Source organism: Diabrotica virgifera, chromosome 3 (genome assembly GCF_917563875.1).
Source record: "Diabrotica virgifera virgifera chromosome 3, PGI_DIABVI_V3a".
In the NCBI taxonomy this organism is placed as follows: domain Eukaryota; kingdom Metazoa; phylum Arthropoda; class Insecta; order Coleoptera; family Chrysomelidae; genus Diabrotica; species Diabrotica virgifera.
The window spans coordinates 146099248-146123582 of record NC_065445.1 but is presented as its reverse complement, the minus strand read 5'-3'; the positions used below and the strand labels follow the sequence as shown (position 1 = coordinate 146123582).

The following is a 24335-nucleotide window of genomic DNA, read 5'->3' as shown; positions in this document are numbered from 1 at the left end:
ATTTATTTCGTCGAAGCAATGACGGTCGCTAATTCAATACTTTTTCCCCATCTAAAAAGAGCACCACCTCCCTAAACTAGTTTTCACTTCAAAGATTTATTTTCGTCGAAGCAATGACGGTCGCTAATTCAATACTTTTTCTCAATCTAAAAAGGGCAAAACGTCCCTAAAGAAGTTTTTGCTTCACAAATTTATTTCGTCGAAGCAATGACGGTCGCTAATTTAATACTTTTCCCCATCTAAAAAGTGCACAACGTCCTTAAAGAACTTTTCACTTCAAAAATTTATTTCGCCGAAGCGATGACGGTCGCTAATTCAATATTTTTCCCCATCTAAAAAGTGCACAATGTCCTTTAAAGATGTGTTCACTTCAAAAATTTATTTCGTCGAAGCAATGACGGTCGCTAATTCAATACTTTTTCCCAAACTAAAAAGTGCACAACGCCCGTAAAGAAGTTTTCACTTCAAAAATTAATTTCGTCGAAGCAATGACGGTCGGGATGACGGCCGCTATTTCAATACTTTTTGGCCATTTAAAAAGGGCACAACGTTTCTACAGAAGTTTTCACTTCAAAAATTTATTTCGCCGAAGCGATGGCGGTCGCTAATTCAACTCTTTTTTCCCATCTAAAAAGAGCACAAGGTTTCTAAAGAAGTTTTCACTTCACAAATTTATTTCGTCGAAGCAATGACAGTGGCTAATTTAATACTTTTTCCCCATCCAAAAAGTGCACAACGTCCCTAAAGAACTTTTCACTTCAAAAATTTATTTCGCCGAAGCGATGACGGTCGCTAATTCAATACTTTTCCCCATCTAAAAAGTTCACAACGTCCCTAAAGAAGTTTTCACTTCAATAATATTACTATTATTAGACATACATTATAATATATACGTACAAAATTTATTTCGTCGAAGCGATGACGGTCGCTAAATCAATCCGTTTTCCCCATTAAAAAATAGGTTTTACATTTATTTTAAATTTAAATACTTCTATACAATTTATGTATACATACACATATAATATACGTACAAAATTTATTTCGCCGAAGAGATGACGGTCGCGATGAAGGTCGCGAAATAAATCCTTTTTCCCCATCCTAAAATAGTTTTTACATTTATTTTAAATTTAAATACTTCTATACAATTTATATATACATACACACAATTTATATATACATACACATAATATACCTATATATGTACAACATTCATTTCGCCGAAGCGATGACGGTCGCGATGATGGTCGCGAAATCAATCCTTTTTCCTCATCCTAAAATAGATTTTACATTTATTTTAAATTTAAATACCTCTACACAATTTATATATACATACACATAATATATAGCATAAGTGATGACGATCGCGCCTTCGATGCTTTTTCCCCTATCCAAAAATCGCACAACGTCCGGTCGCGACTTCAATGCTTTTTCCCCTATCCAAAAACCGCACAACGTCCGGTCGCGACTTCAATGCTTTTTCCCCTATCCAAAAACCGCACAACGTCCCTAAAGAAGTTTTCACTTCAAAAATAGTCGATTGCCTCATCACGCCCAGAGTGATGACGTCACTAGTATGTTATATATGTCAAAAAATCATATTTTAAAAATCGAATAACTTTTGTATTTTACATTTTTTTCTAATTCTGTAAATAAAGCAGTTTACAGGGGGGTGAAAATATAGTGAATTACACTGTACATTTGAATAAAGCTCTTTATTTTCTAATTGATTGCCTAACTCAGACATAATATGAAGATTTTTTGTGTTGCAAGTTTTATTTACTATATATTTGTGCATAACCCATATTTACTTTTTGGTTATTACCTATAATCATGAAATGATTTGCTTCTAAAAACAGTTGTTTTTATAACACTTTAGCACCGTATTATTGGCTCCGTGCGTCTCCTCTCTATTTACAGAAATTTACAGTCATGTGACACGCTGTCAGTTTTGTAAGGACGTTTTAGTATTGACTCTTATGGGATTATTTTGTTAAACTTGAATATTTTATTTTCTTCTTCTTCTTCTTCTTCGCGCGACTAGGATTACTCCTGTTTGTCTGCCTCTTATTCTGTTTCAGTTGTTGTTGACTGTACATTGTCTTTCCACCTTTTCGGCGGCCTTCCAACGGGTCTTCTGCTATACGGCTTGTTGTTTTTACAGATGTTCGCTAATCTATCTGGTTCCATTCGGTTTACATGTTCGTTCCAGTTTTTCTTTCTTGTTTTTATCCACCTGTTAAAATATTTTGAATTTTGCATCGTTCTCGTATACTTCTGTTGCTTTGTCTGTCTCTTAATGATATGCCCGCTATTGATATTAATACTTTCATTTCGATATTGTTGATTTGTTGTTTCGTCTTTCTTGTATCGGTCCTTGTCTCCGCTGCATATGTTAGGATAGGTCTTACTGTTGTCTTGTATACTTTTATTTTGCTTTCCGTGGTCAGGTATTTGTTTCTCCATATGGTTTCTCGGAGGCAACCACTTACTCTTGCCGCTTTTGTTGTGGTCTCTGTTCTTATATTCCTGTCACTGGTGATCTCTACTCCTAGGTAATTGAATTTCATTACTTGCTCTACAATTTTGCCGTCTATTTCTAACTTGCATCTACGCGGCTCTTTACTTATCACTATACATTTAGTTTTTTCTACTGATATTCTCATATTAAGTTTATTTGCTGTGATATTGAAAGTGTGGAGCTGCCTTTGTAGGCCATCCTCGTTATGAGCAATTAGTACTGCATCATCGGCATAGCATAGTATCGTGATTTTATGCGCTCCCATGTGGTATCCATGTCGTTTTCTTACTTCGTGAATTATTTGATTCATCACCATATTGAATAACAATGGACTGAGCGAGTCTCCTTGGCGCATTCCTCCTTTCAGTTCTATGCGCTCTGTTTCTCCTGTTGACATTATAACTCTGGTCTTGTTGTTCTTGTTAATTTCATTAATTAACCTTATTATCTGGTGGTCTATTTGTTCAGCTTGTAATAAATTTAAGATATCATTTCGCACTGACTCTGTCTACAAAGCACATGTATGCTGGTTTTCCATATTCAATACTTTTCTACTATTTGCCTGATAATAAAAATTGCATCTATTGTGCTGCGGTTCTTCCGAAAGCCTTGTGGTTCATCTGCCATGTTCGATTTTTCCTCGATTTTATCTTTTATGACTGCCGTCAACAATTTTAATGTGCTGTTCATCAGACTAATGCCTCTATAATTTTCAGGATTTTTCGAGTCTCCCTTTTTGAGTATCGGTAGCAGGAGACTTTCCTTCCATTCCGCTGGTACTACTCCGATAAATATTATATCGACAAATAATTTTAGGAGCCATTTGAGCAGTGTTCCTCCTCCATATTTTAGCAGTTCATTATTTATCTTATCAGGACCAGGTGCTTTTCTAGTTTTTAATTTTTTTATTCGTTCTTGTAGCTCTTCTTCTGATATTAGTACTCTATCGTGGGTCTCATTAATGTTTATTTCTCTGTTCTCTTCTTCTCCTTCTCCATATAATTTCATGAAATGCTCAGTCCATTGTGTCTCCGTTATGTTATTTATCCGTACAAATTCATTCATTTCTGTTTTTTGTCTCCTTATCATTTTCCACACCTTTTTCTGGGATCCATAGAGGTCGTATTCCATATCTTTGGTAAATTTCTCCCAGTGTTCTTTTTTGATGTTATCTATTTCTTGGTTTACTCTATTCCTGATTGTCACGTAGTCGTCTCGTGCCTCCGGTGTCTTCACTCTTTTGTATGTTAGGAAAGCTTGTTTCTTTTGATTTGCTAGTGCTTTCACCCTTTCGTCGTACCATGGAGTTTTGTATTCCCGTTTATTTCTGGTGACTTTTCTTTTACCTAAAGCTTCTTCTGCTGCTTGTAGGATACTTTTTCTAATAATTTTCCAGGTTTCTTCTATATCCTTTTTAGTCTCTAGGTTATGCCTGTTTAGCTTTCCTGTTAGCCTGTTTCTATACAAGTTTTGTGTCCCTTCGTCTTCTAAGCTTTCTATGTTTAACTTTTCTTCGACTTTTGTATTTCGCTTGCGTTGTGTGTGGATTTCTATATTTATTTTCCCTAGTACCAGGCCATGGTCGGATCCTACATTGGCGGACGATAGAGTGCGCACATCTATTATATCCCTGGGGTGTATTTGTCTGTTTGTTATAATGTAGTCAATCATAGAGTTACGTCCTCTTGTATCTGATCAGGTGATCTTATGCTGTATTGGATGGTCAAAGTATGTGTTGTTAATTCGGAGGTTATTCAATAAACAAAGTTCTAGGAGTCTTTCTCCGTTGTCGTTAAGCGTTTCTTCGTTAAATTTTTGTGTAACTCCAGCCACAGGTATGTTGCCGACTCTGGCGTTTAAGTCGCCGAGAATTATTGTTTTACTACCGGCTATTGTAGTGTCCAGTAGATCTTGGAGCTGTCCATAAAAAGCATCTTTTATTTTTATTTTTATAGTGATAATAAACGAATACAAATTGTTAGCATTCATTAGTTATTATTTTATAATGTCATTTATAGGTCAACAAAAATATATTTTGTCGTTAATAAAGATTTATTGACATAATTTGCGATAGTGAGGTTACATAGGACATACCGTATCCGTACTTTTTTGAGTCAATTCGGATTTATCAGAGCTAAAAAGTGTATGTAATATGTACAAAACTTATAATAATATGATTTTGTCATGTGTATATTGCCACGTCCTTTTTGTATATAGAAAAAGTTAACCTCACTTCATCCTTATAACAACGTTAATTAATTTTATTCTTTAATCTAATTTTCTTTTGGGAACGAGGAAAATAAAAGTATTTCACATCACTAGATTTCCATGTATTTTTACAGTGAACAACACAACAAATAACGTGATATGGCATTTTTTTAAATGTCCCATTTAAACATACAGTAAAGCGTACTTACAAAGATTCAAGCAACCGCCACCATGAGCAGGTCGGTCGATGTTGCTTGACACTTTGTTAACGCTCGGAGCGAATAGTGAAAGTCACATACTGCCATTGTAAATTTTGCTACTTTTTTTATAATCAGCAGGGCCAAACTAAAAAAAAAGTTCACAAAAGTGTAGGTTTTTTCTATTTTACATTCATAAATACTTCCCAAATTATAATTGTTTTATAGGAGCCGGCCCATAACGTACGATTAAAAACTTTGACAAAATTGTAGTTATTATTTCTGTCATATAGAAAGCACAGGCGTATCTCTGTAACGCTGCCATCTGAATGTGAACTTCAGTATAGTATAAAATAATATTTATGGATTATCGTCGAAGGGTGACATGATCAACCAAAAAAGAAGATGTATTTGGTGATTTTTCTAGTTACATTATTATGTGTGAATTTGTCTTTTGAGTTTACTTCTCTTTTAAAGTTTGAAAACAGGGTATAGTTTGGTAAATAACTAAACTGAAATGCATTATGCACAAAAAGGTAAGTGATTTTCTAAATTAGTTAATTATAATCTACTTTTTGTCTTTTTTTAAGATACTTCTAATGATAACGTTCCAAGGATAAGTGGCAGCAGCTCAAATTTTTTTTACAAAATTTACAGCATATTTTACAAAATACAAAACAATTCTAGTGGCTGTCGCTTAAAGAATGAATTTACAGCATTTTGTACTTCTTCATCTGACTGAAAACGATGGCCTTTTAACGCTTTTTTCAGTTGCCCAAAGACGTGAAAATGTCAAAACGATAAATCGGGGCCATAGGATGGATGCTCTAATATCTCTTGTTGTAGATTCTCTTTTACTAGTTCGGCAACATGAGGCCGAGAAGTGTCATGCGGAAGAATTACACCACATGGGAGCTTCCCTGGACATTTTTATTCCATTCTTTGATGGAGCCTGTTCAAAGTTTCATTATACAGGTTTGCAATAATATGAAACTTATGAAAAAACTCTATAAATAAGGGTCCTTCATGTCAAAAAAATTAATTTAGTTAAATATACCAAATAGAACTTTAAAAACTTCTTTGGTGGCGGAGAACTTGCGTTTTTCATTGCGTCGAAGACAGCCTACTGAATGGTTCAAAATAATGACACCACGATTAGTCGCCAGCAAGTTATTGACAATAGAAGGTCATTGCCGCTTTGCCTGCATTTTTAGGCGAGGCAATAAAGCCAATAAAGCACTAAACCTCCGAAAAAAAAAAAATTGAAAATCTGAAAAAGGCACTCGTTGGAGTCCCGACAGAAGTGAAAACTTATAGTAAATAAATTACGAGCTCAATGGTTTTTCTCATCCAAAAATAAGTGCTATACCTATATCATATACACGATGCCTATGCCCTATGCTATTTATGTATCCATACACGTAATTTATATACGTACAAAATTTATTTCAGCGAAGTGATGACGATCGCAAATTCAATACTTTTTCCCCATCCAAAAAGTGCACAACGTCCCTCAAGAAGTTTTCACTTCAAATATTTATTTCGACGAAGCGATGATGGTCGCGTCGACGGTCGCTAATTTAATAGTTTTTCCCATCCAAAAAGTGCAAAACGTCCCTAAAGAAATTTTCAATTAAAAAATTTATTTCGTCGAGGCGATGACGGTCGCGAATTTAATACTTTTTCCCCATCCAAAAAGTGCACAACGTCCCTCAAGAAGTTTTCACTTCAAATATTTATTTCGTCGAAGCGATGATGGTCGCGATGACGGTCGCTAATTTAATACTTTTTCCCCATTCAAAAAGTGCACAACGTCCCTAAAGAAATTTTTAATTCAAAAATTTATTTACTCGAAGCGATGACGGTCGCTAATTTAATACTTTTTCCCCATCCAAGAAGTGCACGTCCCTCAAGAAGTTTTCACTTCAAATATTATTTCGTCGAGGCGATGATGGTCGCTAATTTAATACTTTTGCCATCAAAAAAGTGCAGAACGCCCCTAAAGAAATTTTTGACTTCAAAAATTTATTTCGTCGAAGCGATGAAGGTCGCTAATCTAATACTTTTTCCCCATCCAAAAAGTGCACAACGTCCCTAAAAAAGTTTTCACTTCAAAAATTTATTTCGTCGAAGCGATGACGGTCGGTAATTTAATAATTTTTCCCCATCCAAAAAGTGCACAACGTCCCTCAAGAAGTTTTTACTTCAAAAATCAATTTCATCGAAGCGATGCCGGTCGCTAATTTAATACCTTTTCCATCCAAAAAGTGCACAACGTCCCTAAAGAAGTTTTCACTTCAAAAATTTATTTCGTCGAAGCGATGACGGTCGCTAATCTAATACTTTTTCCCCATCCAAAAAGTGCACAAAGTTCCTCAAGAAGTTTTCACTTCATAAATTTTTTTCGTCGAAGCGATGACGGTCGGTAATTTAATAATTTTTCCCCATCCCAAAAAGTGCACAACGTCCCTCAAAAAGTTTTTACTTCAAAAATAAATTTCATCGAAGCGATGCCGGTCGCTAATTTAATACCTTTTCCATCCAAAAAGTGCACAACGTTCCTAAAGAAGTTTTCCCTTCAAATATTTATTTCGTCGAAGAGATGACGGTCGCTAATTTATTACTTTTTGCCATCCAAAAAGTGCACAACGTCCCTAAAGAAGTTTTCACTTCAAAAATTGATTTCGTCGAAGTGATGACGGTCGCTATTTAATAATTTGTCCCCATCCAAAAAGTGTACAACGCCCCTAAAGAAGTTTTCACTTCAAACATTTATTTCGCCGAAGCGATGACGATCGCTAATTCAATACTTTTCCCCATCTAAAAAGTGCACAACGTCCCCAAAAGAAGTTTTTACTTCAAAAATTTATTTCGCCGATGCGATGACGGTCGCTAATTCAATACTTTTCCCCATCTAAAAAGTGCACAACGTCCCCAAAAGAAGTTTTTACTTCAAAAATTTATTTCGCCGATGCGATGACGGTCGCTAATTTAAGACTTTTTCCCCATCCAAAAAGTGCACAACGTTCCTCAAGAAGTTTTTACTTCAAAAATTTATTTCTTCGAAGCGATGACGGTCGCGATGATAGTCGCCAATTTAATACAGTTTTCCATCCAAAAAATGCACAACGTCCCTAAAGAAGTTTTCACTTCAATAAATATACGTACAAAGTTTATTTCGTCGAAGAGATGACGGTCGCGAAATAAATCCTTTTTCTCCATCCAAAAATAAGTTTTACATTTATTTTAAATTTAAATACTTCTATACAATTTATATACGGGGTAGCGATAAAGTATGGAAACACGGTAATTTCTTGGAAACCGCTTGAACGATTTTTATAGATTTTGGTAGGTAAGGGTTTTCTAATGAGGCCGATATTACAGTGGTAATTACATTGTTGTCAAATCTTCCGCTTTTCTGGAAATCTAATGAACTTTCTTATTTTAAATGGAACACCCTGTATGTTTTTTGGGTTTTGAAGTCCCTAAGAAATACTAATTATTTTTCATGGTATATTCCCTATACCTAAATGCCATAACTTCGGAGTTATTGCTACATTTATTATAAAAAAATTTTTAAACAAATTATAAAAATCAATTTTTTTCGGCCCGAGCAGATATTATTTTAGGTTCTTTGGATCATTGGGAACAAAAAAGGTCTTTTGTCATTTTCCTCTAAAGTTAATCGTTTCCGAGTTATAAACAATTTAAAACTGAAAAAATCGAAAAATGACGATTTTTAAGGTTTAAAAACACAAGTAAAAAAATCATTTTTAAAATTACGAAGTACCTAAATTCAAGCCCAAACCTTCTTCTATCAGCTCCCTATAAGAACTTTTGGCACGTTTTATTCTAAACATTATTTTTTTAATTGTTAATGAAGCGCATATGAGAGGAAGGGCGATCGGGTTACATTAACAACTAAAAAATGATATTATTTTAAAATGAAACAAGGCCAAATCACTTATCGCTAGCCGATACAATACGCTTTGACCTTGAATTTAGGCACTTTATAGTTTCAAAAATAATATTTTTTACTTGTGATTTTTAACCTAGAAAATCGTCATTTTTCGAATTTCCAACTCGGAAACGATAAACTTTAGAGGAAAATGACAACAGCCCTTTTCTGTTTCAAATGATCCAACGATGCTAAAATAATGTCTACCCGGGCCGAAAAAATTAATTTTTTATAATTTGTTTAAATTTTTTTTTTAATAAATGTAGCAATAACTTCGTAACTATAGCATTTAGGTATAGGGAATATAACATGAAAAATAATCAGTATTTCCTAAGGACTTCAAAACGCAAAAAACATACAGGGTGTTTCATTTAAAATAAGAAAGTTCATTAAATTTCCAGAAAACCGGAAGATTTGACAACAATGTAATTAATACTGTAATATCAGCCTCATTAGAAGACCCTTACCCACCAAAATCTATAAAAATCGTTCTAGCGGTTTCCGAGAAATTACCGTGTTTCCATACTTTATCGCTACCCTGTATACATACAAATGATATATAGCATAAGCGATGACAGTCGCGAATTCAATGCTTTTTCCCCTATCCAAAAATCGCACAACGTCCCTAAAGAAGTTTGCACTTAAAAAAAAAACGACAAGACGGATCTTAATAATTATTTTTGCATTCGATTCGTGAATGTGTCAGGAAACTTTTTGACCCCTAGCCATGAGATAATATTGAAAAACTGCATACAAAAAATGCATCTCAAACAGACAATAAAAAAATTCAGAACTCGTTAATTATCGGCGGAAATGAGTTCAATTTTGTTACTGAGGGGTTTTTGGGGTAGCTGAAAAAGAATGTAAGGGACCGTTACAGTGTGTTACGTAGGGGGGAGGGAGGTCAAAAATCTTCAAAAATCGCGTTACGTAATACTTGAACGCTCTTTAACGTCGTAAGTGATCTCCGGAGTACCTGGTGCCCAGGGTACCTACTGTTTACCTCGTCTACTGGAGCTTTCGGCAAATTCATTAAAACTTAGTCAAAAATCATTACTCGGGGGTTTTTTGAGTCGCTGACTACGAATATGACATCGACAGTGATCTCCGAAGTAACTGGTGCCCAGGGTACCTACTGTTTACCTCGTCTCCTGGAGTTTTCGATAATTTTAATAAATAATTAGTCAAAACTTGATACTTGGGGGTTTTTATGCTCGCTAAGAACGTATTTAATATCGAAAACGATCTTCTGAGCAACCTCTACGTCATAGAGTTTCATTTCATATCTTTAAAAAATAACACATTTTTTATACGCTTCAAATTCTGTTGGTAGAATCTTTTTAAAATCGATGGTACCACTGGGTATGAAAAGAAGGAGAGAATAGAGAAAGTAAAAAATACGATCTCCCGCTTAAAATATATCCGTAACTTTACAGCTTAATTTAAAATTTAATATTAACAAAACAAAACGCAAACAATTGACATTGGCCATTTTAACACCAAGGCACAGTATGTGGCTAATACTACTTCCTACTGTATATGCCTTCACCCAACATTTGCCTGGTCCGCCCAGTATAATGAATTTGATATTCTGTAGTTACAAGACGCACTGAGGAAAATCATGTGGGTGTAGGAAACATAGCCTTAAATACTCCGTTGCATGTAAAAATTGTGCAGGAGTAAATTGTACTAATACAGATTGTAATAATCCGATAGTTGAAAATGAGTGGACAGATATATTTTTTAATAAAATTGCTAGACCTTGGGTTATAGAAGGAGAAATTAATCACAGGAACCCAACGGATAATAGACATGACAATGACGAAGCAAACGAAGACAACATGTTTCTCACTGAAGCATTTAGTCTGGAAGAAATAAAGAACTGCCTAAAAAGACATAATAATTCAGCTCCAGGATTAGATGGTATACACTATAGTATGTTGTATAATTTACCCATACATAAGAAAGTTCAACTACTAAACGTAATAAACAATATCTGGATGAGTATGGATATACCACGTGCATGGAAAGAGTACATCATAGTTCCAATTCTTAAGCCACACAAATCACCAAACTGTCCGGATTCGTATAGAGGCATTTCACTATCATCATGTGTGTTAAAAACAATGGAAAGAATGATTAAATGTAGACTAGAATTATGGTTAGAAAAAAATTCTAAAATACCTGCAACACAATTCGGCTTTAGAAAATCATGTTCTACGATGGAAAATTTAACGCACTTAATACTGGATATATATAACTCATTTTCCGCCAACAAGTCGGTATTTGCTACATTCATAGACATAGAAAACGCATATGACAATGTGAACCTACAACTTCTATACCACAAAATGAAGGAAATAGGACTGCCAGATACACTCTGCTGGAAACTTCATCAACTTTACACCAATAGAACTCTTTATCTTCAAATCAATAACAAACTAATAGGACCCAGAGTTTCAAACATCGGGTTACCCCAAGGGAGCATCTTAAGTCCAATATTATACACTATTTATACAGCGCATATAGGTCAAAGCATAATTACTAGCAAACAAGGTAAAATATTACAATTCGCAGATGATATATGCATATATGTAGACCAATTGGAAATAGAACAAGGCAGTAGAAAAATAAATACAGTATTTAAACATCTACAAGAAGACCTAGATCAAATAGCATTAAACATATCAACAAAAAAAACACAAGCTTGTATATTCTCCCGAAAACGAAACATTCCAGAAGTAGTGGAGTTGCAAAATGTCTCGTTTAAAGTTCAACCTAAAGTTAAATATTTGGGTATTATACTGGATAGGAAAATGATTTGGAAAGATCATATTGAGTATATCGTAGCAAGAGCTGACAAAGGGTACAATGCGTTACGAGCAGTAAACTATACAACCTGGGGAGCAGATCCCAACATAGCATTACTAATGTATAGGTCATATATAAGGTCAATATTAGATTACGGATGTTACTTTTACAATCAAGCCGCCAAAACCCATCTTCAAAAAATAGACATCCTTTCAAATAAATGTCTCAGATTATGTATAGGAGCTTTGATGAGTACTCCAATATCAAACCTAAGCGTAGAATGTAATGAACCACCGTTATGGTTAAGAAGGAAAATTCTGTGTGAAAAATTTATAACTAAAATGATAACTAAAGAAAGCATAATATGTAACAACTGCCACAAACTTTGTATAAATGACCTAACCACAGAATACTGGAGGAAAAAGACAACATTACTACTTGCTGAAAGTTACAATAGATTAAGACAATTTAAAAATAAACTACATACATCAACTCTGCCATCTATGTTTCAGATAAATCTAAACAATATACCAAACATACAACCAACCTACATGAGAGATTACTCGAAATTTCCAGTGTACTTAAGGAATGCCATGTTTAATGTGGATATAGAAACTTTATTTCCGGGACATTACCAAATTTATACCGATGCCTCAAAAATGAATTCGAGGGTGGCCGCTGCCGTGTGGGACCCTAGGACAAGGTATAAAGAGGGTATACGACTTAATGAAAATTTTACAACATTTTCAGCAGAACTTATTGCAATACTGAGAGCATTGCAGTATATAAGCAGTATAAACAATAATGAAGAGAAATTCCTAATCCTTACAGACAGCAAAAGTGCTTTACTTAAACTGGAAAGTTTGAAGGACATATCAAACTACATATATATATTGATATTATTAAGGCATATATCGCACTTAAGGATAAGGGCAAACAAATATCATTTTGTTGGGTAAAAGCCCACTCTAATCTTAAACACAATGAAATAGTAGATACTTTAGCTAAGAAGGCTACCGAACAAGAAATTGAAAGTGAATATAAATTAACATTAAATGATATTTACGCTAATATTACTAGCAATAAAACCAAAACCTGGCAACAATGGTATAACAACTCAACAAAAGGGCTATTCTATAAAAACATACAATTAAATATTCCAGCTAAATCCTGGTTTAATCATTATCACGGCGAAAAAATCGTTGTTTCATATATATGCAGACTTAGATTTGGACACTGTCTAATTCCAGAACACAAATTAAAAATAGGTCTTAGTGATAGTAATCTTTGTGAGTGTGGTGAGTTAGGATCTGCAGAACACATGATACTAAACTGTAGACTAAAGATAATCGAAATAAATCATTTCATGAATCAAGTATATAGAGAAACCAATATTACAAGACCTTTTAATCTAATAACAATATTATCTAGTTTAGACGAACGTGTATATGAGATCCTAATTAAACACATACTTAGTATAAAATTAAAATTGTAAACTATAATACCTGTGTTTATCCCATTTGTCTACCTACCTTTCCGTGGTCTAGTCTTGTGTGTGTGCATTGCTCTGAAAGACCCCTGAGCAGAAGTACTCCTTGTTGACATTCCTTATAATACAATTAAAAAAAAAACAAACAAAAATAATAATAAAAAAAAAAGAAAAAAAAAAGAAAGAAAAAAAAAGAAAGAAAAAAAATATATATAAAAATAAAAAAAAAAAAATAAAAAAAAAAAAAAAAAAAAAGAAAATAATAATAAAAAAAAAACATAATAAAGAATAATATTGAATAATACTAGAATATATTTATGATATAGATATATGTATATAAATGAAATATTGTATGATTGTAGCTAAAGATTAAATTATCCATTTATTGTTATAGAATCTAGGTATATCTTTAAAATACAAAATCTTATTGTAATAGTAATATGTGAGATAAATATCTGTAGAGCAAAAATAAGTTCGGCTAATGGATTAAGTCCACAGTCAGGAAATTCGATGACACACACACACACATAATACAGATAGTCTAATAAATCCATTGGAAAGGGAAGAAGAAGAAAATAATGAAATATAAACATCTATGTATCCATCCATTTAACTGTATTTTTATTAAGGTATTTTTATAATAAAACAGCGGTTTTAGTAAAAAACAGCGTTTAACCAAGAGCGTTTACTTTTGGTAAAGTTATGGGAGGCAATGGAGAATATAAAAATATAAATATAGAAATCATAAAAATAATAAAAAATTTTATAACAACACAACCACGAGAATTACACAAGGAAACAAACTCACCGAAGGATTTCTGACAAATAAAGGGCTCAAACAAGGATGCTGAATCTCTACAACACTTTTTAATGTTTTTCAAATATATCTGGAACAAGCTCTTAAAAATTGGAAACGGAAATGCAAGAACATGGGACTCCCACTAAATGACCATACACTATATACTGGAGCAAAAGATGGAACACTGGACGGAACCATTAAAGAACGAAATACTCAGGGCAGGAAAGCAATTACGCTCCTAAACTCACTACTCTGGGACAAGCAGATAAACAACCAAAACAAGAAAAAGGTCTATAACGCCGTAGCGAAAAGCATTATAACATACAGCTGCGAAGTATGGCCTATGAAGGAAAAATCAAAACGAATGTTAGTGGTCACCGAAATGGATTTCTGGAGAAGAACTGCAGGGAGATCAAGAAGAGAACATGTCACCAATGAACGGATACGAGAAATAATGAAGGTCACAATAAATGACGAAATCAACGAAATACAACTACGATGGTTTGGTCACGTACAAAGAATGCATGAAGACAGAATCCCAAAACAAGTACAAAACTGGAAACTGCAAGGTAGAAGAAGAAGAGGTAGACCGAGGAAAAGTTGGCATGCAGGAATAAACAAAGCCATGGAGGTCTGCAAGTAGATCAGTGTGCGGACAGAGAGGAATGGCGAACGGGTATCGGAAGACAGAGAACGTTGTAAATTGATAATATAATAAAAAAAATTTATAATACAAAATCAAAGAATTCGCAGTCAAACCAACTGCAATTTATATTACATACCTTGAAGACCATTAACATTCAGAAATTTACTTTGGTGAATCCAATAACTTCCAAGTTTAGAGGTTTAACTGATTATATAACGAACATTCCAGAAGTTGACGTAAAAAGTAGGTATCCTAGGCACCAGGTACTCTGGAGATAATTTTCAATGTCATCTTCTTTGTCAGCGAGCCCAGGTACTCCAGAGATCACTTCATGTTCGTTTTCAGAGCCCCAAAAACCTCTAAGTAATGATTTTTGACTAATTTTTTAATGAATTTGCCGAAAACTCCACAAGACGAGGTAAACAGTAGATACCCTGGTCATCAGGTACTCCAGAGATCACGTCCAACGTCATATTTATTTTCAGCTACCCGAAAAGGCCACAAGTAACAAAATTGAACTAATGTCCGCCGATAATTGACGAGTTCTGAATTTTTTTTATTGTCTGTTTGAGATGCACTTTAAGAATGCATTTTTTGTATGCAGTTTCTCAATATCATCTCATGGCTAGGGGACACAAAGTTTCCTGGCGCATTCACGAATCGAATGCAAAAAGAATTATTAACCCGTTCATGCCCGGTGGCAACTACAGTTGCCACGCCTATGAATGTCTTCCCCGCCCCTCTCCCACTGTGTAATTCGCAAAGTGCACTTAAGTTAGGTTGAGGGGGTTATCGGCTAACAAATTCAGCAAAGCCACAGTTTGCATGTATGATTCAACCAGTTTGTATCGATAGTTTTCTTAGTGGTGTTATACGTGTTTAGTTATATTCATGGCAGCCGACAGTTCAATGTAAGTATACAAATATGTATATATGTTTTTTCAAACCAAAGATTTATTTTCTTCAATAGCAAGCTTTTGTCGCAATTTTTAACTATAATTGTTATTCGTGAGGGATTTACTTTTTTCAATATACATATATAAAAGTACATGGCAACTTGAGTTGCCACTGGGAATATGGATTATCGTTTGTTATTTTCAGGTATGTACGAGGAAGAGATGGCAAGGGGTTACTTTTCCACGAACTTCTGGAGGCTCTCGAAGAAGAAAAGGAAATGCCTGAATATATATCGATTTTTCCTCCCGAAGAACCTCCAGATGCAGATACAGATAAGGATTCTGATTTCTCGGATGAAGAAGTGGCCGGGGCGATACCAATCATCTTCCAGCTCGTATCCTGCGCTCTCAAGTAAGTGTGAAGTACAGTCATGAAATTAAAGCTGCAGATGATACTAACAACGTTTCCCAACCAAGTATCTCTCGACAGAATAATATTTCTCAACCATGTACCTCCAAATGCCCGAAATCTGCCAAACAACCACGTCTAAATCCAACTACATGGAAATCAAATATTTTTGAATTTTCTTCGATGGTTCCTGAACCCGACAACGAATACCGGCCAAATGTAGAGGATATTTTGAAAGAAACAGTTAAAAGCCCGATTGACGCATTTAGGTGTTACTTTACACAAGATATAATAGAGCACATTGTTCGCGAAACAAACTCTTATGCTGGGCAAAAATTAGTTCATAATCTGAACGCCACTTCGGCAGAAATTTAAACGTTTGTTGGGGTTATGCTCTTATCGGGATATCATCCACTGCCTTGCAGACGGCTTTACTGGACTGTAGATGAAGACGTTCATACACCAATAGTCTCAAATGCAATGAGACGAAATCGTTTTGACGAACTCATGAGTTTCATTCATCTCGCCGATAATCAGTCCAATGACTGTACTGATCGAATGTACAAAATTCGCCCTTTGTTAGATATGCTAAATTCTGTATTCAAGCAAATTACTCCTGGTCCCACTGTTAGCGTCGATGAGAGTATGATTCCGTATTACGGGAGACATAGAAGTAAGCAATTTATAAGGGGTAAACCCATTAGATTTGGGTACAAACTGTGGGTAGCTGCCGATCCTTCAGGTTACATCCATCATGTTGAACCGTATTGTGGCTCTTCCACTCGCCTTCCTCAAACTGGTCTAGGATAAGGTGGTGATGTTGTTATAGGTCTAATTGATCACATGCAATTGAAAAAAGGACACAGACTTTATTTTGACAATCTTTTTACGTCGGTTGCATTGTTGCAAGAATTAAGTTCCAGAGAAATTGGAGGCACAGGAACATTGCGTGAAAATCGCTGTAATGCCTCAATGAAACTGCCAGAAAAAAGTGTGTGGAAAAAGAAAGAAAGAGTTGACGTGGCTACTTCATCGTCTGGAGATCTTTTGCTCGTTCGCTGGAATGATAATAACGTTGTCACAATGGTTACCAATTGTGACAAAGTATATCCTATGAAAAAAGCAAGCAGATATTCTCGTGCAGAAAAAAAAAGATTACAATCGATATTCCAGGTCCCGTTGAACAGTACAACAGCAACATGGGAGGCGTTGATATAATGGATCAATTCGTGGCTTCTTACCGTTGCCGAGTTAGATCAAAGAAATGGTGGTGGCCTTTTTTTTCATGGGCTGTAGATGCCGCATGTGTACACGGTTGGCTCTTATATCGTCGACTTGGTTATGATATACCATTGTTGAATTTTAGGCGCCAATGCACAGTTTATCTTTTGAAATCATTTGGAACCCTTCCAAAAATACCTGGCGTCAGAACGTCTTTGAATTTTTCACCTGTACTTCAAGAACTCCGAAAAGACCACACTGATCATATTATTCAGAAAGGTGCATCCAAGTATCGCCGTTGTAAGGTCTGTGGCAATCGGACATCCTATCTTTGTATTAAATGTGACATTGCATTACACCCTGACAACTGTTTTAAAGTGTTTCACACATAGAATTTTTGTTGTTAAATGTTATTAACTGAATTTAATAAATCGATACTAATTTTTTCGTTTATTTTTATATTTACACCGCTTGATCCCAGTGGCAACTAGAGTTGCCAGGCTGCCATTTTGGCAGTTAGATGCTGATAAGGTTTTAATTACCATTTTTATATTTAAGGTACCATAGAAGTTCTGTGACTAAAATATTACACAAAAAAAATCACTAGGGAATTCTGGGCATGAATGGGTTAAGATCCGTCTTGTCGTTTTTTTTTTCGGAGGTAATGCCGATTTTAGCGCTTTATTGCTTCGCCTATTTGTGAGATTGCAAAGATAAACCCACTTGCAAGTTTTTTGGTCCTCTGAGAAAAATCCCATTGTGCACAAACTTTGCCTTGACAAGTGCACAAATTTCTGTCTGTTGATGTAGTACTCCCCAATGCAATCTTATCATTCGTCTCCTCTCTTCCACTCTTAAATGTTGTGAGAGTGGGTTAATAGAGTTCAATGACTAACAATTGACAGTGATTTAACATCGTCCAATGAAGATGTTGTATTTAAGGAAAAAAAAAAGAATAACAAAATACAATATTTGAACAAAAAGAAAAAACCTTATGCATGGAAAAGAATAGCTTATCTATTGCTAGAGCAGCTACTACTATAATACTAACCTTACAAAAGCAATTCCTCTTGCTTTTCCAGTAATTTTATCTTTTACCAGTGTTCTTTGTACAATTTGGCCAAATTTACTAAATATGTTATCTAATTCTTGTTCAGTAGTAATATTTTTTGGAATATTTGTAATGTAAAGATTTGAATCTTTCGTGCCTTTTCCTGGTGGGCGTGAGTAGGCGACTTTTAACCTCTTGTCCCTAATAGATTAAAATATGTTAGGTCAGTGTAATACTACACTACATTGTTTTAAGACAGTAAATATTACGTTTACAATTAGATTTTCACAACAATATATGAAAGTATGAGCAGAATTTTACATATGTTTGCGTATAGAATGTCAATAGCGACGTCAGATGTATTCAAGAAGAGTAAAATGGGACCTCGAGATATACTTAGAATTAGAATACTATGACCTATGGTTCATACATAGATCTTAATACCCAACTAGATAGACTCTAGCAAACATCGTCAAAAAATAGGATCGAGCACTGGATGAGGCTTGTATTGGAAGTCAGAAACCACTACAGTTCAATAAAATATTGTTCAGAGTAAAGACCTTGTGGGTGAACTGTGCTAACAAGTACACCAACAAATGGACTGTGGATGTGGTAAGGCTATGGGAGGCATGGGGGAGAAAGCAGATTTGACTATTCAATTTAATTCAATCATAGAGAATCAAAACTTAGAAATTAAGAATGGTTATTTAAAAGTCGAAAAATTCTAGTATTTTGATCGATAAGGTCTCTTACAAAGCATTGTGACCTGGTTATTTAAAGGTATATTACATATTTATAAAGGCATCCTTCAGGAGCATCAAAGGCCTCAGTAACTGGACTCAAGAGTTCTGCATGAGAAACTCCAGCACAGTAAGAAAGCTTACTGTTGCTATGAGATAGTTTCCTAAAAGGGATGAAGTACTTCGGAAATAGGCACTAATTAGTTCAGAACAGAAAGACATCCCTATTGGATGCGTCAGTCAAGGGACACCTGCATACAATGTGGCTGTACAATATAGACTGTAGCATAGTACCATATCTTGCATGACTGTGAGGAACTAGATCTCAAGTGGCAAACACTTTTTGGAGACCACCAATTGACTCCAAAAACATTTGGTACTAACTCACTGGGCCTGCTCAGGCTGATACAAGGCTCCAGAATTCTAGAATGGGTATCATGAATAAAATGAGGATGTACAATAAGTCAATTGGAAGAAATACCAAAGTTGTGTCTGATTTAAATTCCTGTAAGGTGGAAAATTTTGTATATTAAGAGTACAAAAATCAACACAACTACCAGTTTCAAACATGCATAAATGGGAAGAGCTTGTAGAGTTTTTAAAACTTACATAGAAGTAAAAGCTTCGATTTGTATCATGGTATAAAATTTATTAAAAGTGAAAAAGTCATCCAATTGGAATAAAAAACATCAGAATGTTTTCGATCTAATCAGATCATCATCAGTGACATTCTGTGTAGTAATTGATATTTAGCTCACTAGTTGTAATTAAGACATCAATATTACATGGTTTTTGATTAAAATTTAAATTTAACAGAGCAATACAGCTTCCCTGCTTGAACAAACAAAAGTAGTACTTATCAGTTTGACTGACACAGACCATAATTTGTTAACATAGACCTAGTGTCACTTTACAAATTTAACTTTTAATAAAAACCATGTAATATTGAAGTCTTAATGCCACTAATGATGACCTGATTAGACCGAAAACGTTCTGATGTCTTTTATTTTGGATGACTTTTTAAAAGATTTAATAAATTTTATACCATCATACAAATTCAAGTTTTTACTTCTATATCAGTTTTATAACTATGTTATACAGCCAGCTACGGACTTTCCCTTTAAGTTTGTAGGCGCCAAATTTGCTTGCAATTCTTTTTAAGTGCATTAATTTTTTTCGAATCCTGAGAACTAGTTTTTTTAATTAATTAATTTTTTTCGAACTAATTAGTATTTTTGAAAAATTTAATTGCAGAATAAAAAATTCCATTATTACCGAGGGCTAAAAGTCCCTGAAAACGTCTATAATATTTATTTGAATAAATTAGAGGGGTGAAAAAAAAAGAGAAAATTGAGTTTAATTTTCAATTTCAAATAGGTATCTTATTCAAAAGAAACCTTTTGTTTATTTTATGGGATTTTCAGCACTCAGTAATAATGTAATTTTTCAATCTGCATTTAAATTTTTCAAAAATTCAAAAATAGTTTTTTCAGGATTAAAAAAAAATGAATGCATTTAAAAAGCATTGCAAGCAAATTTTTTGCCTATGCTCTTAATTTGAATATATTTTTACTCTTGATGTAAAAGTAATGTTTGTGAATAAGTATTTAGGTACACAGAAATTTATATGATAAAAATGATACAAATATAATTACATCATAGTATATCCATTTAGAGTTTTAATTGCTTTTGCTGCTTCTTCTTCAGTGGCATATTTAACAAAACCAAATCCCAAACTAAAACCAGTCTTAAAATCTTTCATAATTTTAACATCTTCCGGTTTTCCAATAGTTGAAAATATTTGGGACAGTTCACCTTCAGTGGCATATGGTGGTATGTAATTAATAATTAATTTGGTTTTATCTATGGAACCATCATTAGTATCTCCAGCTCCATTGTTGGCATCCATCCTAATATTTTCATTCAAATTGTTGGAAGTTGTCTCCTAGCTGTTGTTTCTGGCCTGCAAAATGTTTTTAATACTATAATTTTATCACAAGTTGAACAAAAACTTAATACTGCTGATGAAATGATAACAAATTAAATAAGTAACTGTATGTCATATTAGGGATTATAGGCAGTGGTCTGAAATTGTTTTTCCCTGAAGTTTCGTCTGTAACTGCGGCAAACATTATAAAAGGTGATGCATGAACAGACATACACCTCATATGCATGGCTTAGTAGGAAAACCTTATAACTCTTTTTACAGGAGAGCTTTTAACCCTTTGGACTCGTATATATTTTCTATTGTGATGACACTCTACTCGGATTATTATTTTATCTTTGTATCTGCCTACTCGGAATTTTTTTAAAATGCGTTAAAATTGCGAAGTAGATACACTTATAGTCCAAGAACTGGGAGCGGATTTTGCTCGTGATAAGTAATATGGACAAACTATAGGGAGATAGTTGAAGTTGTGTACATGACTTTCACCTACGGGTGGAAACCAGAGTGGGGGACGAGGGTAGTTATAAGGGGTCAAAATCATGATAAAGATAGTGCACCAACATTTGGGAATAAGTAGGTCATGACGTAATTAAGCAAAATCTCCAGGGGCAGAACGCTGCGTGGGGGACAAAAAGATGGCAGGCGGGGGTATATATAGCATTCTAACTTTTTTGGTGACGTTTGTGATCGAGGTAGTGCACAAAAATTTGGGAATAAGTAGATCATGACATTACTAAGCAAAATCTCTAGGGGCAGATAGCTGGGTGGGGGACAAAGGGATGGTGAGCAGGGGTGAATATAACAATTATAAGGGGTTTCTTGTGACGTTTGTGATCGAGGTAGTGCACCAAGATTTGGTAATAAGTAGATCATGACTTATCTATGCAAAATCTCCAGGGGCGGACACCAGAGTAGGGGATGAGGTCAGTTATAAGGGGTCAAAATCGCGGTTTTTATTTTTTTTTGTGACGCTCATGATCGAGATAGTGAACCAAAATTTGGGAATAAGTAGATCATGATGGAACTAAGCAAAATCTCCAGGGGCTGAAGGCTGCGTGGGGGACAAAGGGGTGGTGGGCGGAGGTGAATATAGCAATTATAAGGGTTTTTGTGACTTTCGTGATCAAGGTAGTGCACCAAAATTTGGGAATAAGTAGATCATGACTTAACTAAGCAAAATCTCCAGGGGTGGACTGCTGAGTGGGAGACAAAGGGGTGGTAGGCAGGGGTAAATATAAAAATTCTAAGGTTTCTTTGTGACGTTCGCGATCGAGGTAGTGCATCAAAAATTTGGGAATAAATAGATCATGACGTAACTATGCAAAATCTTCAGGGGCAAAACACTGCGTGGGGGATAAAGGGTTAGAGGGCGGGGGTAAATATAAAAATTCGAAGGTTTTTTGTTACGTTTGTGTTCGAGATAATGCACAAAAATTTGGGAATAAGTAGATCATGACATAACTAAGCAAAATCTCCAGGGGCGGAACGCTGTGTAGGGGTCAAAGGGGTGGTGGAAAGGAGTGAATACAAAAATTACAAGGACGAACGTCACAAAAAAACCCCTTGTAATTTTTATATTCACCCCTGCCCACCACCCCTTTATCCACCACAAAGTATTCCGCCCCTGGAGATATTGCGGACCGATAGACGGACGGTTTACGGACGTGGATATTTCAATGTTTTCACATTTTTCAAAATTTGGTGAAAACACAATTTCCAAATGTTTATTTTGTTTTATACTAATTGTATTTACTTAACAATTTTAGCGCATTTAAAAAAAAATCCCATATAAAAAGAAATTCTGAGTAGAAAGATACAAAGATAAAATATTAATCCGAGTAGAGTGTAATCACAATATACAGGAGTGCAAAGAGTTAGGGGATGACACACAGAAAAACCTGCTGTAAGTAATTATAAAACATGGTATGCCGCCTATACGGCGACCTGCGAGTGCAAAGGTAAAATGCATCTTGCCGTCACTACGGCGATATACGAGTGCAAAGGGGGGTTAAACTGAATTTCTGCATACTCTCTAATCTAAAAATAAAAACTATCTTTACATATTTTGGATTCTGAGCACCTTTAGATCAAAACTGGCAAGCAGCTTACTTTGGGCATGACTGAAATCAGCTGGATCAATTTTTCTTAAAAAGAATCCCATACGGGAATGGCTTAGTATGAAAACCTCATATTTCATTTTACAGGAGAGACTTTTCTGCATACTCTAACCCTAACCTAACATATATGTGAAAAATTTATGTGTAATTAACTAAATGTTCTCGAAATCAAAAATATGTAAAGATAGTTTTTATATGTAGGTTAGGGTATGCAGAAATTCAGTTTAAAATCATGTAATATTACATTATTACAATAAAAGTGAAGTTTTTATTAAACTAAGCAAGGTAACCTATAATAGCTGGCAATCTAAATTGTTTCCCAAATTCTAAATTTAACATTATTAATCATTGCATTTCTGATATACATATTTTATTTATTTATTTAGCATATGGCTCTATCACAGTTTTTGTATAAAAATAAAGATTACAATACATTAAAAAATAATAATAATTAATTTTTATAAACAAAAATTTAGTTGATAAATATATTGAATCGATTCATTGGTCGCCATTAAAAAATTGGACCAATTATGATATACATATGAGTGTGTTTGATTAACTTGCAAAAAATATTAAGAGATAATGTCTTCCTGTTATACAGCTTATGTGGCTTTGGGATTATAACAGGGTACTCTACTATCTCTAGGACCTACGCTATACAAGCAAGGTAACAGGATCCGTGCTTTGCTTCAACAGGCTATATTATTAACCCTGGTTTTACTCAAGGTATTAATTTTATTCAGGCTGGGGCCACTAGACATTTTTAAAAAGGTGTAGATGTTCTCTCCAGTGCTGGGATTCAATCCCCGACCTCCTGCCTGGAAATCAGTCATCCTACCACCCCAGCTATCCAGTCCAAATACTAAAGACACTATGACACCAAATATTAAGACACTGTGCTATGAATTATGTAAATATTTAGCACATGTATAAAACATGTTATAAATAGGTACGGGGATTTGGGAGTAATTTAATTATTAGCCTCAGGTCAACACAGCCTGAATAAAATGAGTACTTTGTTTAAACCAAGGGTATAAAGTGAGACTATGCATGTAACTATTCTGCAATTTATTTTTCAGAATGCAAATATCAAAATTGACATACCTTTTTATAAAATCAAACTAACAAACTAAAACAAACTGGATAAAAACCAAAAACCCAAATCAAATAATCTTCAACTCATAGAGGTATATATTGACATAGAGAGAGTGTCATTCGGAGCGAAGTGACGACACCATCTTTTTTCTTTGGATTAGTGCTACTTCACTCTTACACATAGTAAAGCTGCGACAGTATGATAAACGTCATTTTTAAGTTAGGAGAAGTA

The 24335-nt window shown here is 34.6% G+C and overlaps 1 protein-coding gene across 2 annotated transcripts in view; it reads right to left on the bottom strand.

Moving 5' to 3' along the window:
- LOC114339637 (sex-lethal homolog) overlaps positions 1–24215 on the bottom strand; it is a 148570-nt gene extending 124355 nt beyond the window's left edge. Inside the window, exons 1-3 of one of the 2 annotated variants that reach the window (XM_050646929.1) lie at positions 24113–24215; positions 20599–20906; positions 18204–18404 (exon numbers count right to left, since the gene is read on the bottom strand). In XM_050646929.1, coding sequence (XP_050502886.1) covers positions 18204–18404; positions 20599–20852 — 455 coding nt within the window. In that variant the 5' untranslated portion in view covers positions 20853–20906; positions 24113–24215. The remainder of the gene's footprint in view (positions 1–18203; positions 18405–20598; positions 20907–24112) is intronic. The other variant, XM_050646928.1, reaches the window with a different exon arrangement.
- Positions 24216–24335: the final 120 nt, after the last annotated feature.